Source organism: Mytilus trossulus, chromosome 9 (genome assembly GCF_036588685.1).
Source record: "Mytilus trossulus isolate FHL-02 chromosome 9, PNRI_Mtr1.1.1.hap1, whole genome shotgun sequence".
In the NCBI taxonomy this organism is placed as follows: Eukaryota; Metazoa; Mollusca; class Bivalvia; order Mytilida; family Mytilidae; genus Mytilus; species Mytilus trossulus.
This window is the reverse complement of record NC_086381.1, coordinates 68,184,040-68,201,167: the sequence shown is the minus strand read 5'-3', so window position 1 is coordinate 68,201,167 and position 17,128 is coordinate 68,184,040. Positions and strand designations below refer to the sequence as shown.

Sequence of the window (17,128 nt, the reverse complement as noted above, 5' to 3'; positions counted from 1 at the left end):
AGCTTTATACGACAGAAGAGGTCGAACCCTGAACAGTTGGAGCAAGTATGGACACAACATTCAAGCATGATACAGCTCTGAATTTGGATTGTGATCCCTATAGTCCACAATTGTCTGCATAAAGTTACTTTAAGTTACAAAATATCATTCAATAGAACATTTTGAAGTGGGGAAAATATTTAGATTCATGGATCACACAAATAAATAATGTCAAGTCATCAGAGTTATGCTGAGTTCACATGTTATTCGAATTCGATTCGCATTAACTAATTCGAATTTATTTAGTTTAATTCGCATTCGAAAAGTTTTACGTCCTGACGTCAATTCTAATTCGAATTACGATGCGCGTCAAATTGGTATTACTGTCCCAACGACGTTAACTTTTTATTCGTATTAAGAAAAACGTACTATTTCTGATGCGAATTGGCCAATTCGAATCAATTCGAATTAAAAAAAAAAAAAAGAAGAGTGTGTGAACGCGATTAGCGAATTCGATTAGAATTCAATTCGAATTAAATGTACGTGTGAACGAGGCAATAAGATGACACAACTGATTTACTAACTAAGAAATTCATGACCTTATTTGACCTTAAAAGAAACAGGAAAAAACATTTATATATGAGGGTGTTGATAATGTTTACAGGTTGGAGAACAATGAGCAAAATATAAGGAAAAATGGACAAAAATCAGACGGACTAGAAAGAAGGGCAAAAATAGACTAGAACAAATAGTGTTATACTATAAAGAATAAAGAATAATGCGAAAAAAATGACAATAAAAATTAAAGAATGCACAATTGTTAATCGACCTCCCCCACTTTAGACCCTCATACATACATTATCGGAAGAACAGACATCCTGTTTTATGGTTGTCAATACGCTAAAACACTTTTATTATTTTCAATATTCTAGAAAGACAGTTCGAAAAAAAAGAAAGACTTCAAAATCAAAGAATGCAGAATAAAGCGACCCCTCCGCCACTTTACTCCAGACCCTCATATATACATTATCGGAAGGACAAACACAGTTTTTTTTATGGTTGTCGATGCACTATTAAAACACTTTTATTATTGTCAATATTCTAAAACACATGTGTAAATCTAATTGACGCTCCTCACAAATCAATTCCGTTATCTTCACAGTTCGTCAGAGTATTTACCTGATAGTATATTACACAGGTAAACACACTATTTTGAAATATACAGTCTCGGAAATATTTTCATAAATAAAAGATGGAAAAAGGACAAGGTAAGGCAATGTAAAAAACATAATATATATCATATTGATTATTGATGAAATTCAATCATGTTATTGTTGTTTTAGTGTGTCAACATATTTTAAACAAATCGATGTCATTTTCATATTCATATTTCTTACTCCATGTCAAATATTACAACATTACAAGATAAGAAAAATATAATTATTAAAAGAATCACGAACAAGTTTTGCAAGTTTTGTTTTACAATAACATATTTTAACATTGGACACATGCATATCAAATAATTGTCATTGTCAAATCAGTGTTGAAAATTAGCGAAAAGGATTATTTGTTTTTATTCTCTAGTCTACGTGACCTTTTTGACCAAGATAACAGTAAATCACCATTGATTTCATTTCACAAAGGGAAAACAACGACATTCCAGTAAAAATTAACATTAATAATGGCACATAGAACTAGCTTAAACAATGTCTTTAATATATTAGAAAATTTCAGATATTCGACCTTCTTTTTATAATCTTTCAGACCTCTGACCTATGAATTGTAATGATTGTTAGGTCAGTAAATATCGCATTATAAGCATTGGTGAACGTACAGAATTAGATATCCATTGACTGACTTGAAAAGTTTATTTTACACATATTATATAGAATTATTCGGGATCTTCACATTGGATGTGTGCACTAAATTCACGTTATCATTTTTAAGGGTTCTACAAGGGAATAAATAAATTACTGTCCCAGAGTGTCCCGATTTTCGTTTTTGTTCAAAGGGTATATCGGCTCTTGTCCTCGAGCTCTATATACACTGTCCACACAAACAACTAGATTGCAGGATTAAATGGAATATTTCATTCGAGTGTAATGCCATGCTATTATAATTGAGCTGCGTCGGATAGAAATCGACCTAGCGCATATCAATATCAATACATCTGTTAAACTTTTTCGATTTGAAAAATTTGTACGAAAATAAAATTGAGAATGGAAATGGGGAATGTGTCAAAGAGACATACGTGCACGTGCACTTGAACAATTTCTATCCAACGCAGTTTATAATTCATTATATGTATTATGTTTAATATTTCAAAACATATGCTATCTTCATTTTAACACTGATAACTGTCTAAGCTTTGCACTCTTTCAAACACCATTGCAATAACAAAAAGATTTCGTTTATTTATTTTTAATATTTTTTGTCTTCAATATAAAAGTTTATATTACATATATCATGATTAAAATCAACGATACTGTTTGATGGCAATCCAGATTTTCGCTTTCATATCTGTATTTAAAATTATTTGACTTTGACTCTAAGAACAAAACGATTCTAATAGGATATTCTCAGGCTAACCACCATGGAAATACCGAAAAAGTTGATACATGAATAAAATTTTTTTATTTAGATTTAAGGCTGTTCTTTCGAAAAATCTAACAACAAATTGAGGAAATACCGCAAAAACCGAACCCTTCAAACGTATTAACGTTTATAAAGGAGGAAGTGCTATCCTTAAATGAGGTCACACCATATATTACATGTATCTTAAATCCGGTTTTGGTTTTCTTCTTTATATTCAAATTCTACCAGGTTGACAAATTGCAAAGAATGTTATCGTGTAGTTACTATTAAAATGAGAAAATTAGCCCCATTATATCTTGTAATTTATTAATAATATTGATCGTCATATAATCTTTAAAAGGCCATATATTTCTGTATCCTTGGAGGACTTTGGATATTAATGACGCATATGATAACGAATAAGATAGTTTTTGTTATAATATTTTGCACTCAAATGAAAATAACGCCTGCCACCCTCATTGACAAGAAAAAGAGAACAACCCTTTCCGATTCCGGAATGATACTAATACCAGACTGTTAATATACATATAACAACCGTTATTTATAACGAACATATTTATATAACAATATATATATGTTTAGTTATATGCTTCGTATATAAGGAAAATTAAGGTAATTTTCATTCGTTAATGTCAAACACATTTTGTGTGTTCAAATTTTTAGTTACTTCCTTAACCTATCTCTGTCAAATATATTTGTTCTACCTGACAGAAGTTACATTGAAAACTTTTTTTTATAAACAATACCATATTATGTCTGTTCGTGTTTGAACACATATCATAATCTATATTCTTTTGTGTAAGGAATTTGATCCAGTGCAATAAAAATACAGAACACTTCTATCATTATGAACTTATGTTATGAAGGAACTTTTAATTCGTACACGTACCTCAAATATTTCCAGAATGAAAGCCTTCATTAGGTCCTTTTTGATAAATATAAAAAGTAAATTAAACTTGTTTTCACTCTAATTTGGCATATAAATTAGAAAGATTATATCAGAGGGAACACGTGTTGAAAGTTTCAAATTGATAGGATGTCAAGTCTCAATAAAAACTACCTTTACCAAAAACGTTATCCTGAAGCGGGACGAACGGATGAACGGACACACAGAACGAAAACACAATGCCCCTAAGTTGGCATAACATAATCATTTGACTATCTTTATTTAGGCTTCATATCAATATAGCAAGAGAGAGCAATATTTATGCTCTTAAGAACTTCACAAACATTTAAGAATGAGTGTTTCTATTGTGGGTTGACGAAGAAATACAAGAGAAAGGGTCATCAGACATTTTAGCATGATCTTTTACAAGGAAAATCTTAATCACTAAGAATGCTTCGTGTCTACAGGTTAAGATAAACGTTTTGAAAGCTTTGAACTGCCAGACGAGGAAGTTAATAAAGACTGGGTAACAAGTAACAGACCTGTACGACTTTAATATTAACTTTCCGCAAAGTGGAAAGGGATTAATATAAGTTGCAAAACTTGTTTCCCAATCCACTCTAAACAAATATGTTTAAACTAACGTTCATATCCCCAGATAACTTACATTGATAATACTAGTACTGTAGGCCAAAATCAGTAATCCATCAAAGTAAAAAGAAGAAGCATTTCTTTTTTTATTTAGTCAGAAATTTTGATTGAAAAATATCAAAACAACACGTTTTATGACTTTAATGCGTCAGAAGCGCTTTTCTGGAAATATATAGAAGGGAAACAATAGAGGAGCTATATATATATGACACTAACCAAACAAAATAGCAAAATCTACATGAGTTCAAACCTGAGGTTATTTAAAACTTCAAAAGGAGTAGGTTCGTTAAGGCCCCTTTTTGGCCCCAAAATATAACAGTTTTACAAAATTGTTAAAATGTAAACTTTTAGTTGTTTTTTTTGGACAGTTGAATGCTTCTGCTCCATAAATATGGGCTGTTTTTGGCAATACAATGCACATATATCGGGTTGTAGCACCAGTAAGTCATGCTAAATTACTGAAATCTTCAAAATTCTATCATTTTAGTTAAATTTAAGACGGTTTACGTGTAAAACGAAAGTGGCCGCATTCGTGTTCATCCATAATATTGCAATGTAAGTTGTATTTTATGATAATACATAACATATATAAAGGTTGTGGATGAACACGGATGCGGCCACTTTCATTTTTGCCAAAAACTATCTGAAAAGTGACGTTTTTTTTTGCATATTTGAGAGATTTTTCATATTTGAGCTTCATTCGTATCGTTTTTAATGACTTAATCAGTTAAAATCTGTCACATAAATTAATTGAATCAAGTGAAATAGACACTTAAGTGTGTAAACAGTGGTCAAAATATTTCGTCAAATGAAACTGAAATTTGAGGCCAAAATGAGTCCTTACCGGACCTACTCCTTTATTAACGTACAATTTTTAGAAATGATTGTTATAAATCATTTCAGTATCGAAGTATGCATAACTACTGAGCTGATGATAGTAACCCTCGGGGACTGATAGCCCACCAGCATAGGTATAGACCAAGTGCTGTGAAAAATGAAAACAACACGTTTATATATGAAAAAGGGCCATCGGACTTTTTAGCATGCTTGCAAAAGCAAGAAAATTGTTATTTTAATCTTAATCACTAAGAATGCTCCTTATGTAAGGGTGTATTATGATAAACGTTTTGAAAGCTTTGACCTGCCAGACGAGGAAGATAAAGAATGGGTAACAAGTAACATACCTGTATGACTTAACTATTTGTTTATCAATGGTATTATTTAAAATAGTTATCTACGTTCATATCTTGCATCGTTGATAATGTAGTCCAAAATCAGTAATCTGACCTCACAAAGTAAAATGTAGAAGCAATTTGTTTGTTTTTTTAATTTATATAAGGATAATTGATTAAAGGATATTCTTAACATGTGTAGAATCTTACATGTGTTCGAACATAAACCTTGCTCAAATTAGGCGTTGCTCGCATGTTATCCGGTAGAGTGAGAAGACCCTGTCCCTCTTTTATCCCCCTTCTTGCTGATTATTGAGCATAAAATCATCTGATCATTCGCATTTTCAGAAGTCAAAAATGAAGGAAGGAGGATAATGATATCAGCAAATTAAAAATATTTTTATGTTACGTTCTCCACTCTCAGACTGGGAAATGTACTAAATAATTATTATTGAATTACTGTTAACATATCATCAGAGACAATAAATCATTGATAATTTTTAATTATTGATAAATGAGCCCGACTAACGATTGAGTTACATCTCAAACCGCTAATATTCAGTTTCAATTATATTCAGGTTTCTAATGCAACCACGAGTCACTACGGGGATGGTGGGCACGGTCTCATGTGACCTTGATCTAAATTCTTTAAGATATTTGATCAAGTCTTTCCACATTTAAAACGTTCAATTGATAAAGTTTCTTATTATTCAAGCAGACATGCACAACCCTTGTTTTTTCATGTGTCTCCGGTTGCCAAGACTTTGGTTTTCTATGTTGTGTTTCGTGAATTTTTTGTTGTTGTCTTCATGGTTTAAATTTACGTTTCTTGTCATAGCATTACTTGTCAGTTGGTTTTCGGCTTATAATCATTGAGAATATCGTTTTGGTACCTTTTTTTAAACCCGAGGTGACAAATACATGTATATCATAAATGTTCCTTTGAATGCAATTTGGAATATCATTTAATGTAAAATCGCAGTTTTTCATTGAAACCAGAAACGAAATGTCATTTATCCACTGTATATACATTTATGAGGCCCCTCATGGGGGGGGGGGGGGGGGGGTCCTAGTAATCTTATAATCACCATTTTTTGCCAATATAATCACATAATCATTAAATATTTGCTTATCTTTAGTAATCAAATAATCATAAACTAAAAATACAGTCCTAGGTAATCAAATAATCATGAAATATTTGGCTTAATAATCAAATAATCATTAAAAAAACGGCCAAGTAATCACATAATCAAAAACCCCATGAGGGCCCTCATTTATAGCTGGTTATGTTTTGAATTAAAATAATTTTTATAGAATGAGTATAAGATCTAATGATAGTAACGAATATTTCTGGCAGACTAAAGATACTTAAATAGGCGTTATATAATGGCTATTATTGTCATTCAGATTTCAGAGTAGCGGTCATGTAATATGACTTTAATTCAGTCAATTAAAGCTTTAGTTGTGATTTCATTCATTCTGAATCAAGATAAGAATTTCATAGTTCATCTTACATGCATATGTGTGTCTACATTTATTTAGTGCAGGGGCTATCGGGGACTACTTCAAATCAGTTTATATAGTTTAACTAGAATGCCATAGCCCAACGTTGTGATGTAATTCAAGATTCCAACAAACGTAAGACACGTGACGCAACGGGTTTGTGCATCCATCAAAGAATAAAGAATCACGTCATATTTTTGGTCATTTATTTGAATAGGAGATACTGCGCATTAATATTTCGCATACAAATTAGTGCAGTTGTTACATTAAACTAAACTTGCAATAAGCAACAAAATCACACACAAATTATAGATACTGTAGTTAAGTAAGTCTCAAATTCTACAAAAATCTTCGGTTTTTAGCTAACTAGTTTTAGTATTAGTTGGAATTATTTATTGATTGATTGTTGTTAGCTCTACGTTCAATATAAATAGTAGATTATTGTTCATGAGGAGAACAACTCGCCAATATATCGATTCTGTACGGTGGTCGCCAGGGATGCATGGCGAGGCATTTGGACTATCCCTGTGAACTGAGGTATTCTGATTAAAATATATAGATCCAGTTTTAAAAGCTTTGCTTTATAGAATCTGAAAATTGTTCAAGTAAAAACATGCAATCATTACACCAGCCAATGAAATGTCAGCCTTCAAATGATTAGAGGTACAAGATGTATGAATTTCAGCCTTCAAATGATTAGAGGTACAACATGTATTGATCCGACAAAACAAGACGAAATTTCATACTTTTTTCATCCTTAAATTATAGTGTTTTTTTAGAATATTAACTTAAAGTTTCAGTTATTTATTTAGAAAATATGAAAAGAGAGTTTCTCGCTGCATTGAAGACACCTTGGTGGCATTCGGTTGTTGTCTCACCGACCGCGCAAGGGCTGTGTAGCCAGTCAAGGTCGTTTAAAACTTCCATTTGTTGGTTGTTGTCTGCTTATTAGTTGGTTTGTTGTCTCTTGACACATTCCCAATTTCCATTCTTAATTATATTAATATTAAAGTCGAAAAAAAATAGAATCCGTCTTAAATTCCGTTGCTTCCAGTTATCTTTCGGGTACACTCGTCCTGGTTTTATTATTTTAATTGAATGTTTATGGTTTTATATTATTTGAAAAAGAATACACGGCAGTTGATTGTGTGTCAGCAAGTCTATGCATAACCATTTCTTACAAAAAACGTCTTTAATAGTGAGAAATTAAATGTCATCATATTTTAGTTTACCTGTTTTTATCTCCACATCTGTTTTTATATTCAAACCACTTTTAAAGGTACAAATGTACATCATGTTTACACATTGATATCAAGCTTTAATATTAAAATTTATCAAATTTAGGACAGCTCATATACCATTGATTCAACTTGATAATACCCCCACAGTGTCGCCTATTCATTTGAAGGCGAATTGATATATAATTTTTTATATACATGTTTTCAATAAATTATATGTAGCGTGCATGATATTCATTATTATTTTCTGTGTTAAATTTAACAATATATTTTTAAATAACTTGTTAGCGACTTGCATATAATTTTATACATGTATGCATTCAAATGGAATGACACGTTCGTATTGATTGGTTGCATGATAGGGAGGTAACAGACACATTCGTTATGTTACACCCAGTTATGAATTGACACAACCTTCAGCACTCGATGCAGACGCTCGACTAGGTTCTAGATATCCGCAATCGAAGCGATCATGCCATTATGAGACCACATGCAAAGACTTTTATAAACCTTGTTAATCAAACATAATTGGGCGTATGACATTTGCGCCGATTTTGAAAATGTTCATTCTTTCATTTGCGCCGATTTAATTTTTTCATTTGCGCCGATTTTATAATTTCTCCTAATTGGATTTACAGGTATAAAATAAATTATACTTTTATATGTACTATACATTGAAGGTACATTGGTAAATCTGGTTATAAACGTTTTCACTTAATATGTTTAATAGATATAGGCCAGAAGATGTGGTATGAGTGCTAATGAGACAATTCTCCATCCAAGTAACTATTTATAAAAGTTAACCATTTTAAGTTTATTTTTATTCATATTGTTCTGGAACTTTGTTGTTACACGATGGACATATTGTTCACTTAAACGACCCGAGGAGTCAATTCTTTAATCATCGACGGCAATTCATATCGAAAGGTCAGTGTCCTGAAAAATAATATATCTTACCAATGTACCATTAAATCATGTAAAGCCAGAGTCACAACGGATTCAAATGGGGAAACTATTGTCAAAACACAGAAAGAACATAAACAGGTGATAGTTGACCGAAAGACTGAGGCTTAGGAACTTACGGGTACGACAAGGAAAAAGTCTGGGTATGTATCTAGTAGGCCTTCAAAGACTGGGAAGAAGAGCTATCTCATTAGCACTAATACCACATCCTCTTAATATATCTATTCACCTGTATTTACCTGTAATTTACCTGTAAAAAAATCGGCGCAAATGAAAATAATAATCGGCGCAAATGAAAGAAAAAATCGGCGGAAATGCAAAACGCCGACATAATTATGTATTGAATACAGTACAACAGAACCTCATATGAAGGAAACAGTACATATCCCAGACATTTTTTTCGAACGCTACTACATTATGTACAGTCGGCTTCATCAATCACTGCATGACTTTCATTCTAAGTCAAGTTAAATAATTTTTTGACTACAACATGTTCTAAAGTCGATTTTCAAATTAACCTGTAATCAGACGGATTATCTAATCTTTATTATAACTTGAATATTTATTATTATTTATCTTTGTTTAATAAAATGCACATGATACAGTTATATTTCAAATATGTTTGTACTATTTTGAAATGTATTCGCTTATGATCGTGTAATGCGTCATAAAAATTTCACGTGACATAGTTATAAATATATCAATAACAATCCTCATTTGTATCATATATTTATGACCATTTAGAAAAAAACACTTTGATCTGATCAGATGGAAAAAGGGCAAGGTAAGGAAAATATGTTAAACGAGCTGCTTTCTATTTTATTGATACTGAAATATCTACGTATCGGAAAAATTGTGTGTTTTGTGGTTTAGTTTTTGTAATGTGGGTTCTTTGTCAACGACTAGATGTCGTACATGACCAATCATGGGCCCTTGTCAGGCACGATACATTCATATCAGGCATTGATTAAATATTATTTTTTTTTCTAAGTGAAAATACACAATAAACAAATAAATAATGTAAATTACGAGTTATACAGGATGTTATATACTTTAGTATGAAGTGTTTAGTGTAATGAGATCAACTTCAATTGAAGTATGATTCATTATGATTAAAAAAATTTACTAAAAAATCAATTCAATTAAAATATAGGTACAAATGATCTTTTAAATTGTCGCTATCTCAAAAAAAACAACCTTTGTTACTAGACTTGCCTGATTCGTGATAAAAGGTACCCATTGCCAGTTTAAGAAAAAAACTATTATACATATAAATCCATAGTCTCTTTTTAAATCGCTAAAAGTTTGTTTTTTTAACGATGGACAGACAACTGCGATTAAAATAAGGTGTGATAATTTAAGGGTAAATATTGAAAATCATTTATAGAAGTAAGAAAATGTTACATGAGTGCCAATGAGACATCTCTCCAACCAAGTCACAATATGTAATATGTAAACAATCATAGGTTTAGCATAGATTTTATAGTTTTACCAACAAATTATAGTTTTCTATCGAAAATGGTTGAACTATTGCTGCCTGTTGATATTGATACTTTGAAAGATCAACCTATCCATGCACATGTTTTGACCGATATGTATGAATTGCGTAATTCCTGGTCGAAGTATCTCAAGGTCTTTGTTTTTTTTTGTATGATTTTTAATTTTAGTTTCTTGTGTATAATTTGGAGTTTAGTATGGCGTTCACTATCACTGGCCTAGTACATATATTTGTTTAGGGGCCAGCTGAAGGACGCCTCTGGGTGCGGGAGTTTCTCGCTGCATTGAAGACCTATTGGTGAACGTCTGTTGTTGTCTGTTCTATGGTCGGGTTGTTGTCTTTGACACATTCCCCATTTCCATTCTCAATTTTTTTAAATCTCATCTAGCATCGTTCGTATAGCACTATAATAAAGATCAATATAGAACCCTAATTTTTCGAACCTTGTATCAGGATGATAAACACCAACATATTCAGTAACAAATTAAATAGTCCAACATTCCTCTGTTAATAGATTTGTTCAAGCAAATTCATATTGATTAGATTTCTATAAGAGCCTTTAACTACAAAAAATTTATTAGAAAGAGGAAGTATTGATTATAAACTCCTATTAATCGTGCACAGTCAATGTGTTATCTTAAAATGAACTGGAATTTCCTAATTTATACAAATGTAAAATTACATAATATACCGATTGTCAAGTGTAAAATATATTTACATTTTATTTTAACTAAAGAATTTTTGAAATCTCTACTTATTTTGGGTGTGTCAGTAACTAGATGTACACATAATTATGTATTTACGAACATCATGATCTAGTGCTGTGATATATCAAATATGTAGCTACATATGAAGAGATGTCTACTATGATCTAAGTGCAAGATGCATTTAGGGGTGTTAAGTGTACTGATGTACAGTTGTTTCGTATTTAGGAGTCTAAACTTTAGTCTCGTCTTAAGGGATTTCCCAGTTAGCACTGAATAGCAGCTGTGATTTAAGTCAAGTGCCTGTGACTATTGTGTTTGTATATTTTGGTCCTTTTTTCCTAATAGTGTAATGTAACTTTAAAAGATTATTTTACCCCCCCCCCCCCCCCCTATTTTTTTGATAATGCAGGGCTAAATTGATTCAGCTGCAAACAAACTGCTTTTGCTCATAGAGAGACATTTACATGTATTTATTATTCTGAAACGTTTGTTTGCTTTAAGGCTGACAGCATAATTTGATTGGATCATCAAATAAAACCATGACAATCTGACTGTTAGGCCATAATCAAATAAAACCATGACAATCTGACTGTTGGTCCATAATCAAATAAAACCATGACAATCTGACTGTTGGTCCATAATCGAATATAAAACATTTCATAATTAAAATAAAATTTCTTTCTTTTGATAACATAAAAAAAAGATAAGAAAACATTAAATTTTAACAAACTTAGTGCGAATTCTATTTGGTAGATAAAATGTATGCACTGTATACAAGTTTTTCTTTTATTTCAGGCCAACCTCCACCTTATCCGGACAACCCACAACAGAATTATGGACAACCTTATCCACCCGGTCAAGGATATGGTCAACCTGTAACGCAACCACCACAAGGCTATGGACAGCCACAGCAAGGATACGGTCAGCCACCACAGGGTTACGGCGAGCCACCAAAAGGTTATGGCCAACCACAACAAGGATATGGTCCCCCTCAAGGTTACAGTTCTCCACAAGGTTACGGCATGCAACAACAACAACAACAATCAACTGTTATAGTAAGTATTAGTCAGTGGTATGTAATAGAACCATTTTCATAACAGCTCGGATAAGACCATTTCTTGGCGCGCTCAGGATATCAATTATCTGAGGTAAGATTAAGTGAACGTCCGTCTGCAGTAACGCCCACTTGTCATATCGTACATGATATAGACATATAAACTGTTGGGTCGTCAAAGGTCCTAAACACCTAAATCAAATAATACGAAAAACTAGCAGAGATCTAAACCTTGTATATTGATTTAAATTTTGTATATTTAAGCTTTCTTTTTTTTCTTCTCGTGCATGCTCTTCATTCTTTTCAGCTCTACCGACTGAACTAAATAAGTACTTTGGCCCAACTGCTAAGGCTAGCATAAGTACCTATATATACTACATATACATGTAGCTAAGAGAAGCAATACAATCACATTTCCCTATCTCTATAGTAATGTTAAGATAATGATGATATACGACAACAGTACCCTAGGTTACTAGGTAATTCTTCTCACCAGGTTTTTTGTATTGATGGACGTTAATTGTCACCGTTGAGCATGATATTCATTACATAATCACTGTGTCTCCTTCGGAACTCAAACCTGGGAACTCAATGATACAAAGCAATGTCCAACCAGACTGACATTAAGAATTACTTCCTTATCTCAACCGCTTACTACTTACTAAGAATCTACTGCATTTACTAAGTGAACTAATCCCGTCAATCACCAAAGTAAGCATTTATTAGGCAGTTGGGTTTCCCGTTTGAATGGTTTTAGACTAATAATTTTGGGACCCTATATAGCTTGTTGTTCGGTTCTGTGTTGAAGGCCGTACATTGACCTATAATGGTTTACCTTCATAAATTGTTATTTGTATGGCGAGTTGTCTCATTGAGACTTATACCACGTCTTCATATATCTACATACACAACAGAGTTATTCAGATAGCAAGTGCATTTCCACCAAAGTAGGTACAGGCAAAACAGAAATGAGTGTTATCCAGATAGTATATTATATACAATATTATATGTCACAAAACCCGTACAATGAATATAATAACATTACAATATCTGAGTAATATTGATTTATGGACTAGATCGAGACTTATGTGACTCTGTGTTTTCAAGGGCAACAGGCACACACATGCAGACAACATACTAAACCTCTACAATACTCGCGGGCAATATATAAAAACTTGCATAAAACATCACATTGTAAATATACAAAGTAACTGGTAAAAACTCTACCAAACAGATACAACAGTCAAAACACACGTTTTATGGAAATAACAGAAATAAAACTCTGTCGTTTTTAAGTGGGAGAGATCTCCATGTATGCCTCCCAAAATGATTATTTGTCAGTAACTAATCTTTTAACTTTACCTCTAATTTGTATTGAGTATTAAAATTATGTGATACTGATGAAATGTAATGATATTTGAATATAGTTTTAACATTTATTCTTCAGGTTACAAACCAACCACAGCAAATGGTCGTTCATGTAAGACCAACTAATTATTTGATTCCCGCCATTTTTGCATGTTTATGCTTTTGGCCCATTGGAATATGTGCACTTATAGCGGCAAACGATGTAAGTATTTAATTAGCATTCATACCACATTTTCTTATATCTTCTATACACATACACTAAAATAGCCACTATATACACACCGGTATGTCTGTATAAGTCAGAAATAGTACAATTATTTTTCACTCGTTTAATGTGTTTGAGATTTTCATTTTGATTTGATAATGGACTTTTGTTTAGAATTTTCTTAAAATCTCTTTTATGTCATATTAATTGTTATTTAATTTTATGTTTATATTTCTGATTTTTATGTCTTTTTATTGTCTGTTGTATTATCTGATACGGCTCTATGTATGAGGGAAGATAATATACTAAATCAGTTTAAAAATAGCAGTGTAAAGGACTTTTATGCGACATCTGTGAAACTGATGATCACGGCTAGGATCAATATTACTTTTACCTCATATATATATATCATTTAGCCTCATATTTCATATAAAAAGAAAAGCAATCTCGAATCTGACTTAATTTTGGTAAATGACCTTGTACGAGCCGTTGAAGTCTTATATGAAAAGATAAGTGGGTGATATGGGACAAAGTATTTTACCATGTATGGTAGTAAAAACCGAAGGGATCAAAACATGTGACAACAATTTCTTAACCATACACGAATACCTCCGTGCAACCAAAAAGAGTCATGTCAAATTTCCTTGACTAAATCTATGCTAACCTTTACCGTATATGTAATTTTCGTTGACTAATTTTAAGCTTACCTATCTCATGTTTCTCGTATATGTTGTTTTCGTTGACTAGTTCTAAGCTTACCTTTCTCATGTTTCTCGTATATGTTGTTTTCGGTGACTAGTTCTAAGCTTACCTTTCTCATGTTTCTCGTATACGTTTTTTTTGTTGACTAAATCTTCGCTAACCTTTATAGAATATGTTATTTTTGATCATTAAATCATTTCTAAATTTTATAGAATACATTATTTTCATTCACTAAATCTATACCAACCTTTATAGAATACGTTATTTTCGTTCACTAAATCTAAACCAACCTTTATAGAATACGTTATTTTCGTTCACTTAATCTATTCTAACTTTTACGAATCTCCTACCATCGAAGTTGAAGAGTACTTAAGTTTGTACTCCGTTCGTCCGGCAAATCAGTTTTCAACTTTTTTTCTTCATGTTTGAAAACACTGGTTAAATATTTGCTACATTGTTTTATTAGGACAAGTTAACAATTCAAGTTCAAATTTTGTTCCGTTTTGATGATTTTGTGCAGGGTTATGGTCCTTGGATAAATAATCATCTTTTTACAATTTATTGGTCATGCTTGGAGAAATTTATAATTGGTATACAGTTTTATCATGACAAGTGACAGACCAATTTCGAATTTTGTTTCGGTCTGATGATTTGGTGCAGAGTTATGGTCCTTGGACTTAGAAAATTCCTTTAAAGTTTTCCACAATTTTATTCGTCATGCTTGAGAACATTGGCTTGATTTTTGTTATAAAAAATATAGTTTATATCAAGTGTTTCCAGTCCATTTAACTTTTAACCGATAGGGGACTGTGCATTGCCATGCGATATACACAGAATGCTTGTTGAACATAAGATTTCGTTTTTCGTCGACTTAATATAACTAATCTACGCTAAACGTTATCATATATTCTATTTTTGTGGACCAAATTTTTGCTAAATTTCATCGTTTATGTTATTTTCGTTGACCAAACTTTTGTCAAATTTTATCCTATATGTTATTTTTGTTGTAGGCAAACAGAGCAGCGAACGACGGCGATTATGCCTTCGCAGAAACAAAAGCTAGAAATGCCAGAAATTTTGTCATTGCTGCGTTTGTGACGGGAATAATTTGTTACGTCATAGTTATTGTGGTACGAGTGGTTGTGTATTCGTCGTACTACAACAGTGGCTACTAATGACGTTATATTCGACTTTCACATTCAATATCAAAGTTCTTAAGTGCCACGTGACATTTTGTTAAATAGACAATTATGTATTCACAATAAAACATGCCATTACAGTCATCTAGTACATATTTTCTTAAAAGAACATTTCGTACTGTAAGATAAGCATTATATAGGCATTATAATCAGTTCAAATGTGACCTATAACAATTTATACTGTTTAAATCGATACATAAATACATTCGCTTAAATTCCACTGAAAGTTAATTATTAAGGTACAATGTTAGTATTTGTGGTTGTTAATTTTTGCCTCCATCAATATTTAAATTTCTCCGTTTTGTTAAGTTTTGATTGGATTTTTCACACCTAATCTTTTGAGAAAAATGGAACAGTGGTTACTTGTTTATTAACATTTGATCCAATATATAAAGATTTTTAATTTTACTCGAAACAGTTCCGCATTGTCTTATTTTTATAGTGTTTTGTATTATATTATTCAGATTGTCGTAGATTTGTTTAAGTTGGTTTTGATAGGTGATTATTTTGAAAACCAAACCAAAATGATCTTTGGTTTTACCATTATTAACTTGATTTTTTTTAAGAATGTTAACAATTTTATTTAAGTCATGGATTCAAGTGAGCTGTGTAATAAGCTTTTGTTTGTTTTTCATAGAATTTATTGGTTTACCTGTATCTATAATGCAATATAAAATAACAAAATCATTTAAGAAGTATCAAGGAACGACAACGCTTCCACTTTGAGACAAGTTGAACCCAATATTATATAAAAACAAAAATAATACTAATCTAAATAAAGAATAAAATAGTTTTTAATCGGGGGAATGGAAAGTATTCCACCCAGAGACTGGATAATTGAACATATATAGTATGGGCAAATATTTTTTTCAGTTTATATATTTCAAAATTTGTTTTTGGAATTGTATTTTCTAGGGTAAATTTTTGCAAGCGGGTCTGCCCCATCTCAAATGAAAGTCGAAACACTGTAATTATTTCACCAATGATTTATATAGAGTTACGCATATTTTTATAATATAACTTTTAAAGAATGTTGATATTGTTACTGTCTCTTCATCATTTTTTAAAATAAAAAAAAAGTATTAACAACAGCTATCTTCTATTATTCTTTTAATTAAAATTGACGACTTCTACATTGTAGTGCATGTTGTAGGTTCATCTTGTAACAGTATTAAAACATTTGACTTTTCTACTCTTTACACAAGTATTCCACATTCCAAACTAAAAGACAAATTGAAAGAGCTGCATGAAAAAGAATGGCCAACGTAGATACAAGTATCTTTTCTTAGGGAGGGATAAATCCTACTTTTCAAGAATTACTCTGATTCAAGAAAAATTCTCTGAAACTGATAGCAATATCATTTAACTCTACTTTCCGCTATAAAGATGATGTTCTTTCACTAAATAA

The 17,128-nt window shown here is 31.7% G+C and overlaps 1 protein-coding gene across 2 annotated transcripts; it reads left to right on the top strand.

The window, feature by feature from the left end:
- Positions 1-1,085: 1,085 nt before the first annotated feature.
- Positions 1,086-16,811, top strand: LOC134683293 (putative transmembrane protein DDB_G0267530). 2 transcript variants are annotated; one of them, XM_063542488.1, is made up of 4 exons: positions 1,086-1,247; positions 11,988-12,247; positions 13,694-13,816; positions 15,532-16,811. In XM_063542488.1, the coding sequence occupies exons 1-4, from the start codon at positions 1,232-1,234 to the stop codon at positions 15,694-15,696; spliced, it is 564 nt and encodes a 187-aa protein (XP_063398558.1). In that variant the 5' UTR covers positions 1,086-1,231; the 3' UTR covers positions 15,697-16,811. The 2 variants fall into 2 exon arrangements, with proteins under 2 accessions (XP_063398558.1, XP_063398560.1); XM_063542490.1 differs by lacking the exon at positions 1,086-1,247 and adding an exon at positions 9,672-9,771.
- Positions 16,812-17,128: the final 317 nt, after the last annotated feature.